At 39.3% G+C, this 22502-nt stretch overlaps 1 protein-coding gene across 3 annotated transcripts in view; it reads left to right on the top strand.

Annotated features, from left to right (window-relative positions):
- DCT (dopachrome tautomerase) overlaps positions 1-15199 on the top strand; it is a 33410-nt gene extending 18211 nt beyond the window's left edge. The window contains exons 7-11 of one of the 3 annotated variants that reach the window (XM_032611337.1): positions 2736-2769; positions 3612-3632; positions 8797-8846; positions 9798-9999; positions 14693-14871. In XM_032611337.1, coding sequence (XP_032467228.1) covers positions 2736-2769; positions 3612-3632; positions 8797-8846; positions 9798-9999; positions 14693-14871 — 486 coding nt within the window. Of the gene's footprint in view, positions 1-2735; positions 2770-3611; positions 3633-8796; positions 8847-9797; positions 10000-14692 lie in introns of all 3 variants that reach the window. The other 2 variants (XM_032611339.1, XM_032611338.1) reach the window with 2 other exon arrangements.
- The last annotated feature ends 7303 nt before the right edge of the window (positions 15200-22502 follow it).

The raw sequence follows: 22502 nt of genomic DNA, 5'->3' as shown, positions 1-22502 counted from the left end.
AAGCAGTGTCTCTGGGAACAGCAAAATTGGGGAAGTTTTAAGCTAAGGGTATATGAATATTCATGAAGGGGCTCGTGCAGAGGAGATTCAGCATAGAACTGGGGCAAAGGTCGACAGAGTCCAATCTTTAGTTGATTGAAGTCACAAGTTAGAAGAGGTTAACATCGTCATCTCCTAGGTTCCAGTGATCAGGTGCTTGATCGCTAGAGGGGGGATTAGATGCTTCAGAACAGCTCAAGAAAGTGCTTCAGGCCAATCTTTACCATTGAAACGGAACTGAGAGTTCCGTTTCAAAGACAGCTAACTTGTTGTCTTTGCTATAGCTACTTCTCTTGCCTGATAACAGTCAGTTTGTTCCTTTGTTTCCTTAAAATTATTACTGAGGCCTGTTCAAGGGCAAGCATTGAGGACAGGCTTAGATCACCAAACGGCTTAGGCTTAAAATGGCCTCTCTTATGTCGAAAAGCTGTATCTGGTTCTTTCCCACCAGGGATTCCCCCTCCCCTATCTGCCTACAAGTGTGGTGTTCTAATAAAACTTTATTGACAAGAACAGGCTGTGAGCCCTATTTACCCAGCAGGCTTTAGTTTGCCAACCCCAGCTTGAAGGGATCAGTGTCTTCTCTGCCGTACAGCTGTCTCTAGTCAGCTTTCTCTTCCTGCTCTAGTTAGAAACCCACATTATGACTTTATGGACGAGGAATTCTGTGACTTACGTGTAGTTCAAAGACACTAGATGTTTAATCGTCCCTGTCTTCATTACTTTTAATACCTTTAATATTTAAAATTTTGTTTTCTTTGGTATAAGTTATGTATATATAAATAGACAAAAAGCCACGGCCCTTCTTTGAAGGCACAGAAGGAGTAATGTTTTGGCACCAACTCCAGAACTCACAGTTACTTTAGGCTGTTTACAAAGAGTTTCATGTTGAAGCCAATTCAGCTTCAACAGTATTGAAAGCCAGGTTAAAGCACTTAAGTTAACAGAGCTATAGCTTCCAGAATTTCAAATTCATGAGTCAATTTATGCAAAAATATTGCATATAACATTTATTAAATTTATTTTTCTGAAATCTCTTCAAGCAAGAGAAATACAAAGTTGTATGTGATTGCAATAATGAGTATAAGAAGGTATAATGCTAAAATGCAGGAAAAGCTCTGATCTCTGAAATTCTAATTTTAAGGTAATTGAAGGAAATGCACACATTTATCATGGAAAATAATGTTAGGCCACAGGAATGCTAAGTAGTTCTGTTTTCAATATTAAATGTAGGTATAACCTAGAAAAGAAAAAAAAGAGGGAAACCAATACACTATAAAGTTAAATAGTTAACTGCCACAAAAGAAACTATGTTAGAGACTAGTAACTTTCTTCCCAATTCCTAAAGATAATATTCTTAAAGTGTATTCGGATATTGTCCTCCTAGAAAGTTACATTTGGCAAGTTGTAATTCTTTCAATTCCACAGTAGCTAGGAGACTCATAGGTTGCACGGTTAGTACTCACTGAATAGCTCATGTGTCTGTTCCTCACCTTATATGCTGAAATTCTAAATGGAATTAAGGCATACAAGCAGCCTTATTACCATTTGTATTTCTTTCTTTCTTTTTTTATTGAGCTATAGTCAATTTATTTATTGTGTATATTATATATATATATATATTATATATATATATATATAATATTGTGTATATTATATATGTAACTGAATCACTTTACACCTGAAACTAACACAGTATTGTATGTATATGTATTCTTTTTCAGATTCTTTTCCGTTATAGTTATTATAGGTTATTAGATTAGTACAACATGTTGAATATAGTTCCCTGTGGTATACAGTAAAACCTTGTTGTTTATTTGTATTTCTTAACGATGACAATCATTTGGATAAGAAAGGAATTTAAGAACATAAACCAAGAAAAGAGAAAATGAGTCTCTAAAAACAAAGATCTAATGGATTACACTAAGTTAAGCCTGTAAGACCTTATCGGACTCTACTTTTTCTAGGCTGCAATAAAATTACTAAAATTAATAGGTCATAGTAGCAAATATAGAATACTTCTGAGTTAGTATGAGTTTAGTTGAAATTTTACAAAAGAAGTATATAGGACATTGCTTTTCTCCCATCAAGAGCAAAGCACTTAAAAATGGGTCTATTATATTTATCTTTCTTAAAAAGTCATAGAGTAATATCTTGAGTAATTAAAATAACATTGTTTTATGTCAATTTTAAATGTATTAATGGTTTAATGATTTATAATTGCAGAAATATTGGCAAAAAAGTTTTTAGATGTCCATAATTTCATTTCAATATTTCTGCTTATTTTGTTTCATATTCTTATATGTTTATACAGTTGCCAATATAATGCACACATTTTTAGGTTGTTACATAGTTTCCTAAATTTTTTAATTAAAAAAATTTATAACATTATAAGAGGTTCAAATGTAAAAGGCACAAAATTAAGTCCCTGTATCAATACCACCTCCCAGCTATCCACTCCCATTTTTCCCTATTCTTCCAGATATATTTTATAGATATACAAGCACATATATTTATGTATAATATTTCTCTTTTATACAAATGGCAGCATACTATAGAGACTTTTGAGACTTTGTTTTACTCTTTAGTTTGTTTGTTTTTTTTACCTATTCTAAACACTTTTTTTTTTAAAGGACACATGGTATCCTGTAGCATGAATTTTTCCTGAAATTGGTCTCCTACTGATGGATGTTTAGGTGGTTTCTAATCTTTTGCTTTACAAACAATACAGCAATAAATGAACATGTAAGATAAGTCAAGAGGATAGAATCACGGGCTCAGAAGTTAAATAAACGCATTTGAAATTTTGATAGATGTTACCAAATTGCCCTCTGGGAGGTTGAATGATTTTTTTCTCCAACCAGCTATGTACCAGAGGGACAATTCCCCGACTCTTTCTCGTTAATATAGTATGTTATTACACTTTTTCATCTTTGCCAATGTGATAAGTGAAAATATTTCAGTGAATTTAATTTTCGTTTCTTTTCTTCTAAGTGAAGTTCAACATCTTTTCACATATTTAAAGAACCATATGCATTTCCTTCTCTGTGATCTGCATGTTCATGTAGGATAATGACTTCTGGGAAGAGCAAAAAAAACTAAACGTTCTTAAGAGAATTAGTTAAATGATTTATTCTCTATGTAAGTTAGTAACAAATACAACATCCTCTTTTGATATTTTATTTTTCTTGGAAACCCAATACTCTGTTCATATAAAGATGTATTTTCCAGATTTCACTAGCTTAAGGGAAGCTAATGTGATCATTGATACAATATCCAATCTCGTGGTTGGTACTTAGCTGATGTGCAATAAATTACTGAGCATCTATTAATGTGTCCCTACACTAATTGAGCATCTATTAATGTGTCCCTACGCTAGATGCCATGCAAACATAGTCCTTTACGTTCACAAACTGTGTCTGGTAAACAACTCTCCTCATTTGAAATATGGGGAAAATAAAGTTCAGAGAGGCTAAGAGTTGAGTACAACATCAGATGAACTAGTAAGTGGCTGAGCAGAGATTATAAGAAAAGTTTTCTCCTCAAAAATTTCCCCACGTGGAGTCTTCCAGCTACAATTTTGCCTTTTGTCAGTTTAGACAATTCTAATTTGATCACTTCACAGTTGCTTTCATTGTAGCTGAGGACACATTGTCCTGTTAGATCATGTTGATAGGAATTAACACTAATTGGTGAGGCAGGTCTGAATAATTTCCCTTGACTTTTTTTTTTTTTTTTGCGGTACGCGGGCCTCTCACTGTTGTGGCCTCTCCCGTTGCGGAGCACAGGCTCCGGCCGCGCAGGCTCAGCGGCCATGGCTCACGGGCCCAGCCGCTCCGCGGCATGTGGGATCTTCCCGGACCGGGGCACAAACCCGTGTCCCCTGCATCGGCAGGTGGACTCTCAACCACTGCGCCACCAGGGAAGCCCTCCCTCGACATTTGAAAAGATAGGGCATTGGTTTTGTCATGAGTAAGGATTCATGACTTTAAAATGCCACATTTACTTATTTAATATATGTATTTTTAAATAACTGAGATAGACACCCACTGATTCCTAAGTAGCATAACATCTTGGTGAATTTTACAAGAGCTGAGGTGCCAGAAAGGGTGGCTGGCCACCTGCTTGGGCAGGAGCTCCCAGGGTGGCAGGGTTTCTATTGGCTCAGTCTGGGTGGTTTTATTTTATTTCATTTTATTTTTAATAATTGAAAAGCTCTAATAATATTTAATTAGGTACAAGAAATACTCTTGACTGAAGTGTGTACCACATTCTATTGTGATATACTCTTATTTACTCTTTTTTATTGAGGTATAGTTGATGTACAATATTACATAAGTTACAGGTGTACAATATAGTGATTCACAATTTTTAAAGGTTATATTTCGTTTATAGTTATTTTAAAACATTGGCTATATTCCCTGTGCTGTACAATATATCCTTGTGGCTGATTTTATACACAATAATTTGTAGGGATAGTTTGATTTTTAACTTGCACATGCTAAATGGAGCTGAAGGGGTTCTTTTCAACTCTAGACTTTACAAGGATAAACACATACTGTACTGAGAAGAACTAAACCTGTAACTAAGAGATGAACTATATACACTTCATTATTGATGAATTAAGTAGTATGACAGCAAACCATAATTTATATACAAATCTAAGATGGTTCTAGCATTCATTTGAGTTCCTCTCTCCTAGAGCTTTGGTGGTCCCTTAGTCTTGAATGGCCTGGGAGTATCTCAGTTCTTCTCTAGAATGTCTTCTAACATCACCCTTGTCCTCTCTTTTCAACCTGCATTGTCTGCCTATGATGTATGAAGTTCAGCATACCTCGCGTCTTTTAAACTGACATACTAATAGCAGAACTCTCCTGTGTTCTCTGTTTGCATTTGTTCAAAATTTAATGCTTAAACTACAAGCTTTCTTCCTCAAGGGTATAGCAACTGAGTTCCTAATGCTCTTGATATTTCTTCTTATATGCATGCTATCATATCTTATATACAGTGTATACTGTATAATTTTATGTATACATATGTGTATTTTGTATCCAATGCTATTATACAAGTCTTTTGTGCAGAAAGGGTGCTTTCCCTATGTAACTCCTCCAAAATGCCTGAAAAATACCTCTATTCTGTTTGCTCAGGGTGCAGTGAGAGAGTGGGTAGAAAAGGATAGGGAGAGAAAATTATAGCAAAACGGGAAACACACACCATCCGGGCTGAGCCCAGGAGACTATTATTATTCAAATGCCCATTTTCTCTGGTTGTTTCTTCTCTCTCACTGAATGTGCCGTCTATGGAGTGCTCACGTCCCTGTGGGAGAGCTTAGTCAGCTAAGTAGAAGTTGGGTGTCGTGTAACCATTTCATGCCTATTTCATATGGCTTATTTAGGTATGTAAAACCAACATCTTGACTATACACTGCTTCAAATCCTTGACAGAACAAGGCAAGAATAAATAAATATTATTGATACCATAAAATAACAAGCATGGTTAGCTATGCTTTTTAGGAGTTACCATTAGGAATTCTCTCATTTAGAAATTCGGACCCAACTTTTTACTTGTGACTTCTGACTGAAGTTTTAAATTACAGCTTCTCATATGGAACTGTGTGTCTATCGTGTGACTTTTAAATGCTCAGATATGAATTCTTAGAGGACCAGAGCATCATCATGTTACCACAATAAGATCCACTCTGATTATGAACGACATCTTCTGGATAGTAAAACATGAACTCAAGTGGTGAAAACCACAGTGAGCTGGTCTTTGATAAAGTACAGATGTGTTTTCAGTCAGCCTAAGGTTTCGATAGTAATGTTCCTCCAGGCACAAATACTCTTCTCTTGTCATCACGAGATTCCATGTGGCCGGAATCTGAATTTGCAGCCATTTAAATGAAGGTTAAGTTTGGTAGTAACTTTATCCTCCAATGATCTTGAGAAAGGTATGCATGCTTTCCCTGTACTTTATTAAGTTTCTTTATGCCTGTAAGCACAACATTTGTTGATCAGTTGCTTTCTTCTGCAAGGGTTACATTTAAAAATTTTTTACCTCGAATGCCCATGTAATCACATTTTCTTCAATACTGCCTCACAAGTTGAAATTTAGTGCGTTTTTTTTTTCTTCCTGTACTTATCCACACTTTGTTGGAACAAGATAGAATAAGTTTTATACCGAAATTTGTAACCTCATTTCTGAAGCACTCAATTATTAATGCCAAAATGTAACTATGAATCTCTATAGCAGATACAAGTCAAAAACAGTTTACTTTTACTTTGTTTTGTTTTTATTTATTATCGTCAAATTACATTTGGCCTTTTCAGAGATATTAACTTAGCTTATTTTCAACCTGTGTCCAACAAACGTATCATTAGTTTCTCAAGAGCAATTCAGGGTATTTTGTTGAGGAACAATGTTCATAACTTCATCAAAAATACCTGGTCTCCAGGTTGCACTACTTCTCTTTCTAGCCTCTGGATACATTGTTGCTCACAGCATTTTGTCTGTTGCCTTTTTTGCATCTTCTTGGCACACACTGGCCTTTTTTTTTTTTTTTTTACTACATTCTATAAATTGGATACTCTGTGTGTAGTTCCTACTAGAGCTTTTATTGTATAATGTTTAACAACCCTTCTGAGACCTATAATCTCTCCTTCTTACTCTTCCCCTGTTATCTCTCCAAATTATGAATTGTTTTAGAGTGTTGTCCCCTCCTTAATTATTTACACTTTGTGCTGGGTGAATTCTAGTGCTTTCACCCAGTTATTTACCTCTTACAGCATTAAATCTGCATCTTTCTATGCCCTGAGAGTCTCTTATTTCTTTTCGTAAATCACAATTTGATCTCTCACTTGAACTCAGACAGTATCTAAAAGTTCAAGAGATGCTGTATGGCCTTCCTTGGAAAATACATTCTGGTACACCCCTTTTTCTGTGTATCACTTAGCATTTGGTTCAGCTGCTTAAAACAGAAAACCAAAATTACAGAAGCCTAAACAAAAAAGAGGTTTATTTTTCTCTTTGTGTAAAAGACCTCCAGTGGCAGGTGGTTCAGGGCTGATATAGTAGCTCCATAGTCATCATGAACACCTTCTGTCTTTCTGTTTTACCATCCTTGGTGAGTGGCTTCTTTTCTTAACTTTGCTTGCTAGCTGCTAAGATGGCTGCTGCAGCTTCAGCCGTCACATCCATGTACCAGGAAGCAGCAAGCAGAGATGGAAAAGGAAAAGGGGACACTTTTAAGCGAGACAACCACCTTTAACGAGATGTCCTAGAAGTCCTATCCAATGACTTGCAGTTAAATCTCATGGATAACTTGACACATTGTTTCACCCCAAACACAAAGGAAGTTACTGTGGAAAAAGCAGAGAAAGGCTATTGGGTAAGCAACCCACCGTGCTTGCTACACTTAGACACTGTACATCTATTGCCTGGTCTCCACGCTTGAGGCAAAACTTCTGTTTGAGGCTGGCAGGCTCCCGAGGCTACATCTGGAGAAGGAAGCACAATCGCCCTCTCTGGGAACCTCTTAACCTCACGTGGAGTTTCCAGGATTTAGAGCATGTGATATTGTTTTCAGGGACCCACACCAACAACTAACACTTAGCTCCTTTTCCAGGGCTGAGGCCCCTTCTCAAAGATGAACTGTTTCTGAACTCTTCTTATGGGAAACATTGGTCACTAGCATTATTATGTGTTCTTCTCAAGTTGTTGCTCATGCCATAAACTCTATGCCTTTATTTCTCCGGGGTTTAAATTTTGTTACTCAAAGCCAAGATTTCAGAACTCAGAAAATCCTTTCTCTCTGTGAAAGCCCAGGTCTTACAATTTGATGTTTTGGTTTTTAACGTGACTGTCTCTGCCATGAACTTTAAAAGTCCATTCAGGAAAAAAAATCCCCTCAGTAAATCACTTGATTCTTTTTACTATCCTGAATGTAGTAAGCTCTCACTGTTGCCTGAACGGGTGGACTAACTACAGGAAACTTTGGGTAAGATTTGAAACTATTATCTACTAAATAAACAACAGTAATACAAGCCAGAAGGGCAAGGCAATTAAAAGGGTTAAGAAGTGCAAAGGACTGAGAAGTTAGACTGGGCTTCCCTGGTGGCACAGTGGTTGAGAGTCCGCCTGCCAATGCAGGGGATGCGGGTTCGTGCCCCGGTCCGGGAAGATCCCACATGCCGCGGAGCAGCTGGGCCCGTGAGCCATGGCCGCTGAGCCTGCGCGTCCGGAGCCTGTGCTCCGCAACGGGAGAGGCCACAACAGTGAGAGGCCCGTGTACCGCAAAAAAAACAAAAAACAAAAAAAAGAGGGCAGTCAGGGAAGATGTCTCAGTACAGGGACTACTGAGCTTGTCTTGAAAGACTCTGACACCAGAAAACAGAAGGAACAGGATTGCAGACAGAGGGAAATAGCACTTGTTAGAAAGAGGCCTGTTTGGCTGAACTGTACAAAATATAAAACTAATTTGCATGGCACTGTCATCAGCTAACAGAAACTTATTAAGCATCTACTCTGTGCAAGTTGTATGCTAAGCCTAAAACTTCAAAGATGAAAAGGCCTTATCTCTGGCTTTTCGGAGTTAGGGGTCTTGTTAGGGGAAATTGATAAATAACAAGTTATAGTATAATTTGACGAGCTCTATCATTGGTAAATTGGTAAACGAATTCATTTAACAAGTACTTTTGAAATAAGTGTCACCCTTCCCCCTTGCAGCAAACCCTGGGTTGACAGGCCCTGGGAACACAGCAGGGAAGGAAAAGCAGACAGGGCCCCTGGGCTCCCTGAACGACAGTCTAGGAGTGAAAGAGAACCTCTAACCACGGGGCTGATCTCTCACATTTACGTCCTGCTGCAAAATCAGGACTATAAATGCGAAATTTTGCTGTTAATATTTTAAAACATGTAATAATTGCTGTATTTGAAAAGGACTTAGCTTCCTTGAGAAAATAAAACAGCACTATGGGCATTACAATGTTTTTACACTTTTGCTGGCGTAACAACAAGAATTCAGATGACAGGGTTATAAAATGAGCACATAGAAGGGTGTTCCTGGTGAGAAAAATTTGAACACCCATTTTGGATGTTTTCTTTCTTTCTTTTCTTTTCTTTTCTTTCTGTCTTTTTTTTAAAACTATCCGTCTGTATTATAATACTGGTAAACACGTTTCCTTTCTCTCTTGTTAAAACCAAATCATCTGAATATTGACTACACTATATATCTCATCACACTTGCCTTTTTTTTCTGAACCTAATAATTAACATGCATTTGTTGAAGGCCTCAAATATTCCTAAATCAATGTTAAATCTGCAACATGAACTTTCACTTGTCTTAACAAAGGGGTTTATAATCCTGTTTGGAGAGATATGCCATACAGCCTTGGAAACGTCACTAAATATGCCAGTGGGTTTGTCACCAAGAAGTTCCTGATGTCAAGAAGAACCAACCCCGGGCTTCCCTGGTGGTGCAGTGGTTGAGAGTCTGCCTGCCGATGCAGGGGACACGGGTTCGTGCCCAGGTCCGGGAAGATCCCACATGCCGTGGAGCGGCTGGGCCCGTGAGCCATGGCCGCTGGGCTTGCGCGTCCGGAGCCTGTGCTCCGCAACGGGAGAGGCCACAACAGTGAGAGGCCCGCGTACCGCAAAAAAAAAAAGAAGAACCAACCCCATTTCATTTTAGAGAAAGTTCCAATCAGATTGGTCTGATTGGAACAGACCTATCCATGTTGACACCGTGTTCAACTGTCTTGCAGGTCCTTCATTCCTTTACTGATGCCGTTTTTGACGAGTGGATGAAAAGATTCAATCCCTCTGCGGATGCCTGGCCTCAGGAACTGGCACCCATTGGTCACAATCGGATGTATAACATGGTTCCTTTCTTCCCTCCGGTGACTAATGAGGAACTCTTTTTAACTGCAGACCAGCTTGGCTATAGCTATGCCATTGATCTGCCAGGTAACTAATGCAACTTCTAAATGCGTGATTCGTTCATCTTCTAAAGAAGCTTTCTTTCCTTTTTCCTTTCTTTTTAGTGTAAACCACGACCTTAAATTGAAGTACTCAGGCCTAGTTAAGTTTATTGGCAATTTTATAGAGTATCTATATTTACCAAAATGAGCCTTTAAACTACCAATTAAACATCAGAAAAGGGACTGGTTGGATGACTCTTGTTTTAGAAAACTGAAAGTTGTTAAGAGAACTTATTTCACAGGGAAAGTATCTACACCCGATTTGACAATTCTACTTGCATTAATTGAAAACTGGCCGTGGTTTGAAATGCCTAAGCGATAAAATCAAAATGCACTAGCCACCTACGGATGGGTACTAGCAGGACCTAAAGGTAAGGCTGGCTTATGGTGAGGCAGACGCAGCACGTGCCTCAGGCACAAAGTTCAAGGGCAAAAACTCAGTAATTGAGCTAAGGAGTAATATTCTCAAAAACCCAAATTCATGCAAAAACATCTATGATGAATACGCTACCAAAATTTTAAAGACAGGCTGTCGTTGTTTGTTTGTTTTATATCCCTGCATCAGTTTGTAAGTAGACCAATTTTTTTTTTCCCCAGTTAGCTAGTACCACACCTGCTGAATGGGTTTATGAAGATGACAATGGCCTGCCAATAGATTGGGCTGCACGGGGCTTCACGTGTACATTTTTTTTTTTTAATGAAATTTTTGAAGTCATGTTTTTAAGTTGTAGGTTTTTTGTTAGCTTTTCCACCTGGTTCAAAATACGGGAGGATGTTTTGATAAGTGTATGTAGGGGCATTATATTTTTTTATTTGCCCAGTCCCCAGTATAGCGCCATGTGCCATTTAAAGAATCTTAGGACAGGTTGAGAAAGGAAGGTAAAACAATTTTTTAAATCTCTAAATTTTTCAAGAAGCTGAAAAACATACAGCCTATCTGCTGGTGGCATTTCCCCATTGGTGCAAAGTAATCAAGATGATTTCTGAGGTCACGTGTCTCTCTCTCTCTCTCTCTCTGTCTCTCTAACTTTCAAAGCCTTTCAGACCCTGGAGCCTGTCCTTTCTTTTTCCTTCCAGTTCTACATCTACTGCAGCTTACTGATTTGAAGTTTCCGTTCTTTGGTCAGCTAAGGATATCTCTTTGAAACTTTTCTCTTTTCTCTGGGATTGAACATAATAATAATCAGAAAGTTTGGAATGTGCATTTTGACCATGCTTCCATGTCTTCTGGCATCAGCCAATTAACAGGTACAGACCAAGAGTCTAAATATGCCCAGAATGCACTAACTCAATAGAAGATACAAATTACATTCATTTATTGGTTTAACAAAGAAATTTACAATCCTGCCCGGGGAGACATAACTATAACAAAAGGTTGGAGAAGGGAGAGAGGGATTTGGGAAAGGAGCTGGGTCTTGAACTAGATTAAAGAGATGGTAGGTCTTAGGTAGGTGAGGGGGAAAGAAGGGAGCATTTTAGATTGAAGAAGGGCAGGGAACAGGGCTGTGAAAGACACATGTAGTCTATATAGAGGACCATGAGACGAAGGTCTGGTTGTAGTGGAGGGCTTGGGTAGATAACTGTGAATTAAAGTTGGATTTGAGAGAAGGGCCTGGTTACTGAGCGCTTTAAAAGCTGGGCAAAAACCACGAGATGCCACTCTACACCCAGAAAGCAGAAACAAGTGTTGATGAGTGTGGAGAAAATGGAATCCTCGTGCACTGCTGGTGGGAATGTTAGGGTAGTCTCTGTGGAAAACAATATGGCAGCTCCTCAAAAAATTAAATGTAGAATTACCATACGATCCAGCAATTCTGCTTCTGGGCATATATATACCCTCAAAGAATTGAAGGCAAGTAATGAGATATTTGTACACCTCTGGTCATAGCAGTGTTATTCACAACAGACAAAGGTGGAAGCCGCCCAAGTGCCCAATGACAGATGAATGGATAAAAAAATGTGGGCGATACACACAATGGGATATTATTCAGTCTTAGAAAGGAAGGAAATCCCATCACATGCTGTAACATGGGTGAACCTTGAAGACCTTATGCTAAGTTAAATAAACCAGTCACAAAAGGAGAAAAACTAGGATTCCACTTCTATGAGGCACCTAGAGTAGTCAAATTCATAGAGACAGAAAGTAGGATGGTTGTTACAGGGGCTGGGAGGGAATGGAGAATTGGGGAATTACTATCTCAGTTTTGCAAGAGAAAAAATGCGGCGAGCCGCTTCTGACCAGCAGAATGACGAATCACCACACGCTAGATTCTTCTCGCATCACACTTTATTGGAGTACAGCTTGGTTTCGGGCGGATGGAAGGAAGACCCCGAGCCTTGTTCACACTGGCTTTTTATAATGCACTATACCCTGTGGCAACCTGTGGTTGGCTGGTTAACTCAACAAGATATGTGCTGTTCACAATTTATTGGTTGCAATTCTGATCCTTCATTAGCATATTGGCTCGTCGTGGCGCATGTGTGGCACATAGCCTTTGGGCTACTCCCTGATAACCGTTATCTGCGACATGGCAGAACACAGGCTTCCCGTTATCTGCGACATGGCAGAACAACGGCTTCCCACATCTCCCCCTTTTTGTTTTCTTAGACCCAGGAGCTGAACTCGAACAATGCTCGCACACGCGCTCACCCCATGGGATGCTCGCTGAGCAAGAGTTGGTTCGAGAAGCTGGCTCATCACCCTCCCCGACGTGCAATGTCCACACAGACCGCGGAGTGCAGGGGCTGATGTGCCTCGTGATTCCCATCAAAAGTGCAATGGTCATAAACCGTTTTGTGCAAGGGCAATCACTACGGGTCGTTCAAGATGGAGATCCAGGCGCCAGGGGAGTCGCCTTTACTAATGGCCACCAATGCCTGCGTGAACAACATCTTATCTCGCCTTGTCCGAGTTCGCAAACGACATATCAACCACAGGCACACCACAAGTCCTGCCATGCAACACACTGCAAACATCCCTACACCGACCCACTCCTTAAAGAAGGTAAAGGTAGAGGACAGCCAGGTAGTAAAGTCCCCAAGCGTAACGGGGTATAGCCTAGTAGCATTTAAAGTCTGAATCTGTATCTTCTGGTTTAACAGCATCAATTCAGCCTCTCGGGACCAATTGCCTCTCAGGAAATTGCCAATCTCCCTGCTCCGGTTCAGGGCATCGACGGTCCACTCCGTGTGTCGAGTTCTGAATCGGTCCCCCACGCGGGGTGCGAAGTTCCCGGGTTTCGGCACCACTTGCGGCGAGCCGCTTCTGACCAGCAGAATGACGAATCACCACACGCTAGATTCTTCTCGCATCACACTTTATTGGAGTACAGCTTGGTTTCGGGCGGATGGAAGGAAGACCCCGAGCCTTGTTCACACTGGCTTTTTATAATGCACTATACCCTGTGGCAACCTGTGGTTGGCTGGTTAACTCAACAAGATATGTGCTGTTCACAATTTATTGGTTGCAATTCTGATCCTTCATTAGCATATTGGCTCGTCGTGGCGCATGTGTGGCACATAGCCTTTGGGCTACTCCCTGATAACCGTTATCTGCGACATGGCAGAACACAGGCTTCCCGTTATCTGCGACATGGCAGAACAACGGCTTCCCACAAAAAAATTTCTGTGGATTGATGGTGGTGATGACTGCACAAAAATGAATGTATTTAATGTCACGGAACTTAATTTAAAAATGGTTAAGGTGGTAAAATATATGTAATGTGTGTTTTCCCACAATTAAAAAATAATAAGTAACTAAAGAAAAGCTAAGCAGAGGAGTTTGGACAATAACAAAGGCAATCGTTTTTGGCTCCTGAACCAAGAAATGACAGAATAAAAATCTGTGTTTTAAGAAGATGAAGATGGCAATAGATCCTGCAGGAGGAGACAAATTAAAATCCTCTTGGAGAAACACCATTGTGATGAGTCAGGGTCCTCTGTGGGATTGGAGGGAAATAACTAGAAGGACAATCTTACATTTAGAGAAGTGTAGAGTATAGAACAAGAACCCAGTTCAGAGAAACTGAATTTAAGAACAGCCGGCCAAGGATATGATAATTTTGAAGGAAGCAACAAAAAATGAAATCCATGAATTTTGTGGAAAAGTGCTTATAAAATATATTTGAATAGAGGATCGGATTTATCATGTGATGATTCAGATTTTATTCACAACTATTTAAGTGGGTCCAAATTCCTTCCGCTCTTGCTATTGATTCTCTCCTGTTATAATAGCCAATCTCATTTGTCTTACTCACTTATCACCCCATAAAAAAGGTAGAGACAATAGAAGAATTTCTAGACCTGAAGGTTGTATATTTTGCAGTTCCCCAGATACCATTTTAGCATGCATTTTTTTACAAATGAGTTTCTAACTCACAAAAGTAGTTATATACTTCCTTGGAGGGTTTATTTTGTATAGGTATTTATCGTAAGAAATTTTTAAAATGCAATAATCTACATTCAAGTAATGGAACGCCATTTCTCACTTCCTCCAGAAAAACAATTGTGGATATGATAAATAGTCGGTAAGGAAGGAGAAGATAAATTTTATTCCGGCCAGTGTAGTTTTGCTTTATCAACAAAAGGGCATGTGAAAGGCTAATAGGTTTATTCTTCCCTTGTCTAAGAGTATTCAGCCGATGAAAATCCCAATCATAGACCCTTCTCTTCTGCTTTAATTTCAGTTGAAGAAACTTCAGATTGGACCACAACCCTCTCAGCGCTTATGGGGATGCTGGTGGTTTTGGTTGGTCTTTTTGCACTGCTGCTTCTCCTTCAATATAGAAGAGTCCGAAAAGGATATACACCCTTAGTGGAGACACAATTAAGCAAGAAGAGATACACAGAAGAAGCCTAGATGCTCACGCCTTACCCTAGAGAAGAGGCTGGCCAAGGCTTAGTTCTGACCCTGACAGTGAGCAAACGAATCCTCACTGTTTTTCCTTTCATTGAAGATCTTTGGCATAGCTCCTCCTGTTGTGGTGATCCCAAATACGCAAGATGCTTAGCTGTAGTTTCTGGTTTGCTTTGTTTATCTAACAAACAAGCTCAAGTGCTTGAGGGTGTCTCTACCATCAAACAAAGGTAGAGCTGATGATGATTGGTGGTACTTGTTAATAATTCCCCATATTGATTAAGTCTCCTCGTGTTCTGAGAGCACCCCAAAAAATCGATAGAGTGGATTCATTGAAATGTGCAGGTCAGTGTAATTTGAGAGCTGGACAAGATCATGGTTAAATCTTTCTCAGCGCACACGTCTTCATTTGTAAACGGATGGGGGCAGGAAGGTGCAGGTGCTACATGAGTCTCCAAGGTCTCTTTTAGGTGTAAACATCTGTGATTTTAGGTGGCTTCCTGCTCATCTTTCTGCGGCTTCTTTTTCTTCTTTTCTCTTGTTCTCTCCAGCCTTTAAAATGGCCTTGAAGATGAAAATAGGCCTTATTTTCCATACAGGATGGAGAACGAATGAATGAATGATCAATTTTGTTCTCTTTTAGAAATTAGACTTTACAGAGTTTATAGAGAGTCTGCAGTTCTTGACAGCGGAGCTATGACCAGAGTCCATATTCCTTTGCTAGGGAGCCTCAGATGAAAACTTATTCATGCATTTGGCTTATTTTTAAGAGTTGACTTTAAATTCATTAATGCTGCCCTGTACTGACGTTACTTACAAACGCTAATTGCGTCTTATCATTTAAAAGCAAACCATCCATACAAAATACAACAATTCAGAATTAAATGGCTATGACCCACTAAGTAATCATCAGATTATGAGAGATGAGAATGAGGCAGTCTTTACGAAAATGTTTAGACTTATCAAGATGATCCCTACTTCCGACGAGTTAACATTTTTTGAGCTCTTAAGACAGTTTCATCTGTTCATGTCTGGTATCCATGCAGTAGGAGTGAAGCCACCGAGGTGGCCCTTCTGTCCTCTCACTTCAGCTCCTCTCTACTGGAATGGATGTGTGTGAAGAATGGGGCTTAAGAGCACCCTGGAGCCTTCTCCATATGGGGGGGTGGCTAGAGGGTGCAAGATTTACCAATACCCAGTGTTATTCCCCGGAATAAGACTGCAGAAGCCAGAGAAATGGACAGAGCTCAATCTGAACTGAATTTGAGTGAGTCTCATAAAGTATATCTGAGAGCAGGCTCAGCAGAGGAGAATCAAGACAGCCCAGAGTCCTTCATGGGGTGAAGCCCTGCTTGGATCTCTAACCAGCACCACATGCATAGATCTCAATGCCTGCCTTTAATAGAATTCATGGCAAATTCAGCAATGTGTTATTAACATGGTCCACTCTGGCAGGTTTATTTTCTGAACTCAAGGTTGTTGGGGAACACATTTTTACATCCTGTTTTTAAACCAAAAGAGAAATATCTTAAGATGAAGATATAAGTGCGCATGGTAGGTATGTTCCTGAAAAGTTGTGTATAAATCAATTACACATTAAAAGCACCAGGGGAAATTACTTTTTATGGATGAACTATTATGAATAATTCTATAAAGCACATAACCACCTCTAGCTTATCCTTCGAGTATATCAGAATTTTCATACATCATATTCTCATAAGATTTGTTTAAAAGCAAGATCTATCTGCGGCAGAAATAAAGACTAACCATTTACACTTAGCTCCTTTTAACTATAGTGTGTGCAACTTTTCATAAATATTGTTTTATGATGCCTTCCTAAGAGAAATAGTTTCCTAATTTTGTAGCTCATATTAGAGTAATAAAATTTTCTAGAATTTTCTAACATGACAATAAATCAGTGACGACTGCCTTTCAGCAAATCTAAAGGTAGAATAAACCTGTAGAGTAAAAAGTTGGTATTTACTCACAGTGAATACTATGTAGATAAACTCAGAAAATATCACCGAGCATTATACAGCCATACGTCTCAATGATGGGGGGAAATATTCAACCTTGAAGAAAATGAACAGATTGCTTTATATGCTTCTATCTGTAGTATTAGAAAAATTGTGTGTATATGAAGTATGATTTTAAAAGAAACGCTTCTTAAAAGCTAACATTCAAAAGTGAAATGAAATCCAATACCATCTTTCCTTTGTGAATTAAATTCTCTTCTAATTCTAAAATTCTTTGACATAAATTTGTGTCTTGCTTAGGATTTAACATTGTTAATTATAATAATCCTAATGAATAATTCTAATCTCACATTAACAAGAAGTAGAAAACTTACTCAAGAGGAAAATAAAAATAAATATTGTTTTGCAGATTACTGTTTGTCTCTTGCGGGCTATTGTTTTTTAATTTGTGAACGTCAATTCCCATCTTTTTGGCACTCGACATATACATGAAATTTTATGTATATACATAAAATACATAATAACTACTTCACTTTTGAAAATAAGTCCTTAAACTTGGACGGCATTATGCTAAGTGAAATAAGTCAGACAGAGAAAGACAGATACTGTATGATATCACTTATACTTTGAATATAAAACATACAATAAAGTAGTGAATGAAACAAAAAAGAAGCAGACTCACAGATATAGAGAACAAACTAGTGGTTACCAATGGGGAGAGGGAAGGGAGGAAGGGCAAGACAGAAGTAGGGGATTAAGAGGTACAAATTGTCAGGTATGAAATAAGCTACAAGGATATATTGTACCACATGGGGAATACAGCCAATATTTTATAATAACTCTAAATAGAGTATAACCTTGAAAAATTCGGAATCACTATACTGTATACCTGTAAATTGTGTAATATTTTATATCAATTATACTTCAATTAAATAAAAACGAAGTCCTTAAATATGCTGGTGTTTCTACTTTCTATTGAGTTTCTAAGCAACTGCTACTTCCTAGCTCTCTATGATATAGGCAGGAAGAGGAGATACTACCCCTTTTCCCAGGTAAAGAGTCATCTCTGATGTCCCTACAGTCTAAAGACTGAAATTGGAGTGGGGGGTGAGTAGGGAAGCCACTTGAAGTCACTGTCCAGGGAGGCAGCCTCCTCCTAGAGGAGCCTTCCAGCTCAGTCAGCTTGTTGGAGACGCCCCGAAGAAGGAAATTAGAGCCAATAGATGTAATGGTTACATGGCGTTCGCTTCCACTTCTAGACTTGAAGCTTCTAGAGGTCAGGTTGTACAGCTCTCTGTACAGCTCCAATGCCATTGTATCAAAGCACTTTAAATAAATAGCTAGAAAACGGTGGTGGTGAATTGATACAGGCACATAAAAGAGCGAATTCACCTCCCCCACCCTACCCCCTGCCCCCTCAGTGGGAGGTAGCTACTCTCTTCAATGCAGTGGCAAAACCCAACTCTTCCTATTTCTCCAGGGCCTTGTTCATCCTGATTACTCTGTAAATATTTTTTGAATGCATAAACCAATCTCAAAGTAGAACTTTTTTTTTTTTTAATTTTGTTTTTTCAAAGTAGAACTTTTCATTCAGGGCTTCTGGCATGTGTTTTGACATGTACTGGATAAAACATAAGATGATGGGGTTTTGTATCGCTGCCATGAAATGAATAGCAGCCTATCTTTCAGATTCTGAGTTGTGCCTATGCTAGATAGAATTTTACCCCATACAACCTAATACGAGGGGCTACTTCTCAGCCATATTTTCTTCTTGGGTGTATCTTTTCCCCACCATTGGTAGGCCCTAATTCTACCATTCATACGGACAAGAGTAGAAAGTTAAGACCTCACAGTATCATTATAGGGCCTTCCACCATCTGATGTCTTAAAAGCCTTGTTTCCATGGAAGGAGTTATTGGGCAAATGATTTAGCCAGGCAAAATCAGTGCCTTTCTTACATGGATGGACCCATTGGTGAAACTAAAGAAATTCTCAAAGATAACATGACACTTTACTTATAATGGCAGTTCAAGATGAAAATAATTCCTGTAAATTTAATTATACTTGTGTAGGTAGTTTAATGAAATCTTGAAAGCAACACACAAAATTGTGAGCAATAGGATAAAATTTTTGAAAGCTAAACAAAACAAACAAACACACAAGCTTCCTATTCAAGGCCTGAATGCTCTGTATATTATCACCAACAATATTTCTATTTGGCAGAAACCATTAACCCACTTATGTTATTTGCCACGTTGATTCAAGCCAGAATTCTTGGATGTAACATGACGGAATTTGGTCCTTTCTTCTAGCCATTCTCTGCTCCTTTGCTGGTTTATAACAAAGCTAAAACTATCACAGTGTCTCCCAAACATAACTGAGAGAAGCTTAAACTTGTCCCTTTTTATTAAAATACTAGAGATTTCACTGCCAGAGTAGACACTCTGATTACTCATTCACTTTGTATGTTATTGGGTGTTTCTGAATTTGTAATGAGCACAAATGACCACTTTGATTGAGAGGAATTAGGCTCACAGTAAAGCAAAACCTGCCCTCTTGTGTTGTATTAGAAAATTGCACAATTTTGGTAAAGTTCTTAGAGCTATTTTCCTCTACCGTTGTTAATTGCCTGGGGTCAGAGAAAAAAACAAATGCCAGAAGGTTTGCCATCGATTCAAAAATCAGAACAGATAAAGCACACTATTTAGAAGGAAACGATTTCCTGTGAAGGCAAGGTAATCATATAATTAAAGCTCTTAGACTTTCCTTTCCAATGTACTTTGAATGTTAAATGTTCCCCTGCAAGCCATAAAACTCTGGGTGAACATTTCAGGCCACTGGGCAAAACTCTTTTATGCTTGTCAGATACACAGAGGGTATAATTTAGTCAAATATTATTTATATGATCATACTGCAGCTGGAGATAGGGACTACTTCTTTTTCAACTAAAAACAGTTATTGAGGGTTTCCCTGGTGGCACAGTGGTTAAGAATCCACCTGCCAATGCAGGGGACACAGGTTCGAGCCCTGGTCCGGGAAGATCCCACGTGCCGCAGACAACTAAGCCCACGTGCTGCAACTACTGAGCCTGCGCTCTAGAGCCCACGAGCCACAACTACTGAGCCCACGTGCAGCAACTACTAAAGTCCGCGTGCCTAGAGCCCGTGCTCCGCAACAAGAGAAGCCACAGCAATAGCCCCCACTAGCCACAACTAGAGAAAGCCTGTGTGCAACAGTGAAGACCCAACGCAGCCAAAAACAATAAATAAATAAACAAAATAAAAATTTAAAAACCTGTTACTGAGAAGGTGGTAAATTTCAGTAAAGTTTTTAGAAAAAATACTGGATCAGTGAATTGAAACCAGATATAAATATCTGAATTTGGGTGTAGGTGTGAGCAGTGTCAGAAAATGTCCTTTACTGTGGAAAATTCACTTTTCAGGACTGGACTATTGGCATGGTGGTACCAAAAGCAAATGTTTACTTGGGTGCCCACAGTGGCTTATCTTATATTAGGTGATTGCAAAGATAAAGAATCTCAAATAATAAAGAAAACATGGTCTCTATCTAGTTTTTGTGAAGCTCTTTCTTCTAGTATGTACACCCAGGTAAAGATTAGAGGGGGGAAACAGGCAAGGCATTTGTTTGCTTATTCTGAGAAGTTTTGTTTAAGTGAAAACATTGGGGCTCAGATTCTCCAGCTGGCTCTATCTGTTATTCTCTTTCTCTGGTGGTTCTCTCTGAATGGGGATTCCAGACACGGTGACAGTAGCTGTTTGTATGGCGAGCAGGGAAAAGGAAAAAAAAAAAAAATCCTCAAAGCAGAAATGGGGAAGTCAGATTCAAGACACTTAGAATGCTGCAGCCTTCCCCGGAGGAGAATCATTCATTTACTCCCTATCGATAAATATGTTATTATGTGGCACACTTTGCTGAAAACTTAATTTCCAAAGCAGCAAGTTTATTATTTATATTTCTACTTAAAGTCTCGTTTCTAATATTTCTGCTTCTTTAAAAAAGCAAGTTTTGGGGACTTGCGTGTGGTCCCCCACAGCTGTACGTCCCAAATTACGATTCTTTGCTGTTTGAATAAACCTTGTTTTTCTGGCTTAAAAAAAAAAGCGGGGGGTGGGAGTTTTGTCTTGACTATTGCCACTAATCAGCTTTTTCCTTCTTAAAAGAATATCTGTATTTCAAAAATCTTGCATTACACACCAAGGAGTGATGTTCAGCTAAGCCACACATGTGTCGATGCTTTGCCTCCCAAGGAACTCAAGCGACTGATCAGCCTTGAAAACAGAGATGTAATCTCAGTCATAATCCGAGCAGTACTGCACCACTTTCTCCTCTTCAGCTGTGGCCAACACATAACTTCCAAACTTTTCGGCTCTGAAACTCTGACGTGAGCTGCACATTTTCTTTTCCTTTCAGGCATTTTACAATTCTGAGGCTTGTTAACATTTTATAGACTCAAGGTCGTTTTTCTTCCTTTCCATGCATTTCTCTATCCAGCCAGGTGCTCTTATCAAGATGCTGGCGTCTTTGGGTTTTTAACACTTTTCCTTGAGACAGTCCCAACTCTTTGATCCTGTGCTGAGTCGGAATCGTTTGCTGTCAGCCGTGCCCAGCGGAGATCTGGTGCGTCCTGGTGCTGCTGTCTGCCAGCACCTGACAGCCTCGTCGGGCCTCTCCGACAGTCAAGGAGCTCTTCCAGCCCAGTGACATGCAAATTTGCTCCTTTTCTGCTGTAGTTTGTCACAGCCCACATTTTCCACCTTAGCTGCACAAAGGCAGGCAGGATAAAATCGTTCTGGGGTTGATGCTGGCCGCAATGTATGTGAATTCATTGTTTTTAAACAACAGCTACTCGGAACATCAAATTACTGGGAGCTCACCTTGCAGCTAGGTGGCAGGAAAACTACCTGCTTTTCTGTTTGCTGGAGAGAGGATGCCACCGAGTGGCTTTTATCACAGGGCAACCTGCTCACCTGTGTTGTAGCTGTCAGAGGATAAGAACTCCGTGCCTCTGGAAGTTTTGCTGAGACTTCTGGGTATGTACCTAACTACACAGAGTCACGGGAGAACAGAAAGACTCTGCAGCTCATTTCCTGTTTATATCTGTCAGCTTAGCCCCACTAGAACTTATTCCCTTCCTCTGTACACTAAAAAGGTCATGAAAAAAATATGTTATCTAAAAAGCCCACTATTTTTTCCCCTATTCAAACCACCAGTAAGTGATTTGACCTTAATTATCTCCCTGTGTGAAACCTCTGGCAGTTGAAGATAAGGGTTCTCAGCTCCCGTGAATAGCACCGTGTTTCCTGAGCCCGGTCACAAGTCCGTGTTCTGTACAATCCGAATATAATTCTCTGTTGACACTTGGCAGGTACATTTTCTTGCCCTTGGCACTGGTTCAGTGGTTAGGGAAGGCTCCCAAGGGCTATTTTCAATGGCAAAAGGGCACTTTGGGGATGAAACACGAACTGGCCTTGGCTGGCATGGAAGTGAAACATATTAAGAAAGCTATTTTTTTTTAAATTAATATTTGTGACAAAACATATATAACATAAAATTTTCCATTTTAACCATTTTTAAGTGTACGATACAGTGGCATTAAGTACACTCACGATGTTGTACTACCATCACCCCCATCTTTTT

This window comes from Phocoena sinus, chromosome 18 (assembly GCF_008692025.1).
Source record: "Phocoena sinus isolate mPhoSin1 chromosome 18, mPhoSin1.pri, whole genome shotgun sequence".
Lineage (NCBI taxonomy): Eukaryota > Metazoa > Chordata > Mammalia > Artiodactyla > Phocoenidae > Phocoena > Phocoena sinus.
Note: the sequence above shows the minus strand (reverse complement) of the source record. Positions and strands in the feature narration are given on the sequence as shown.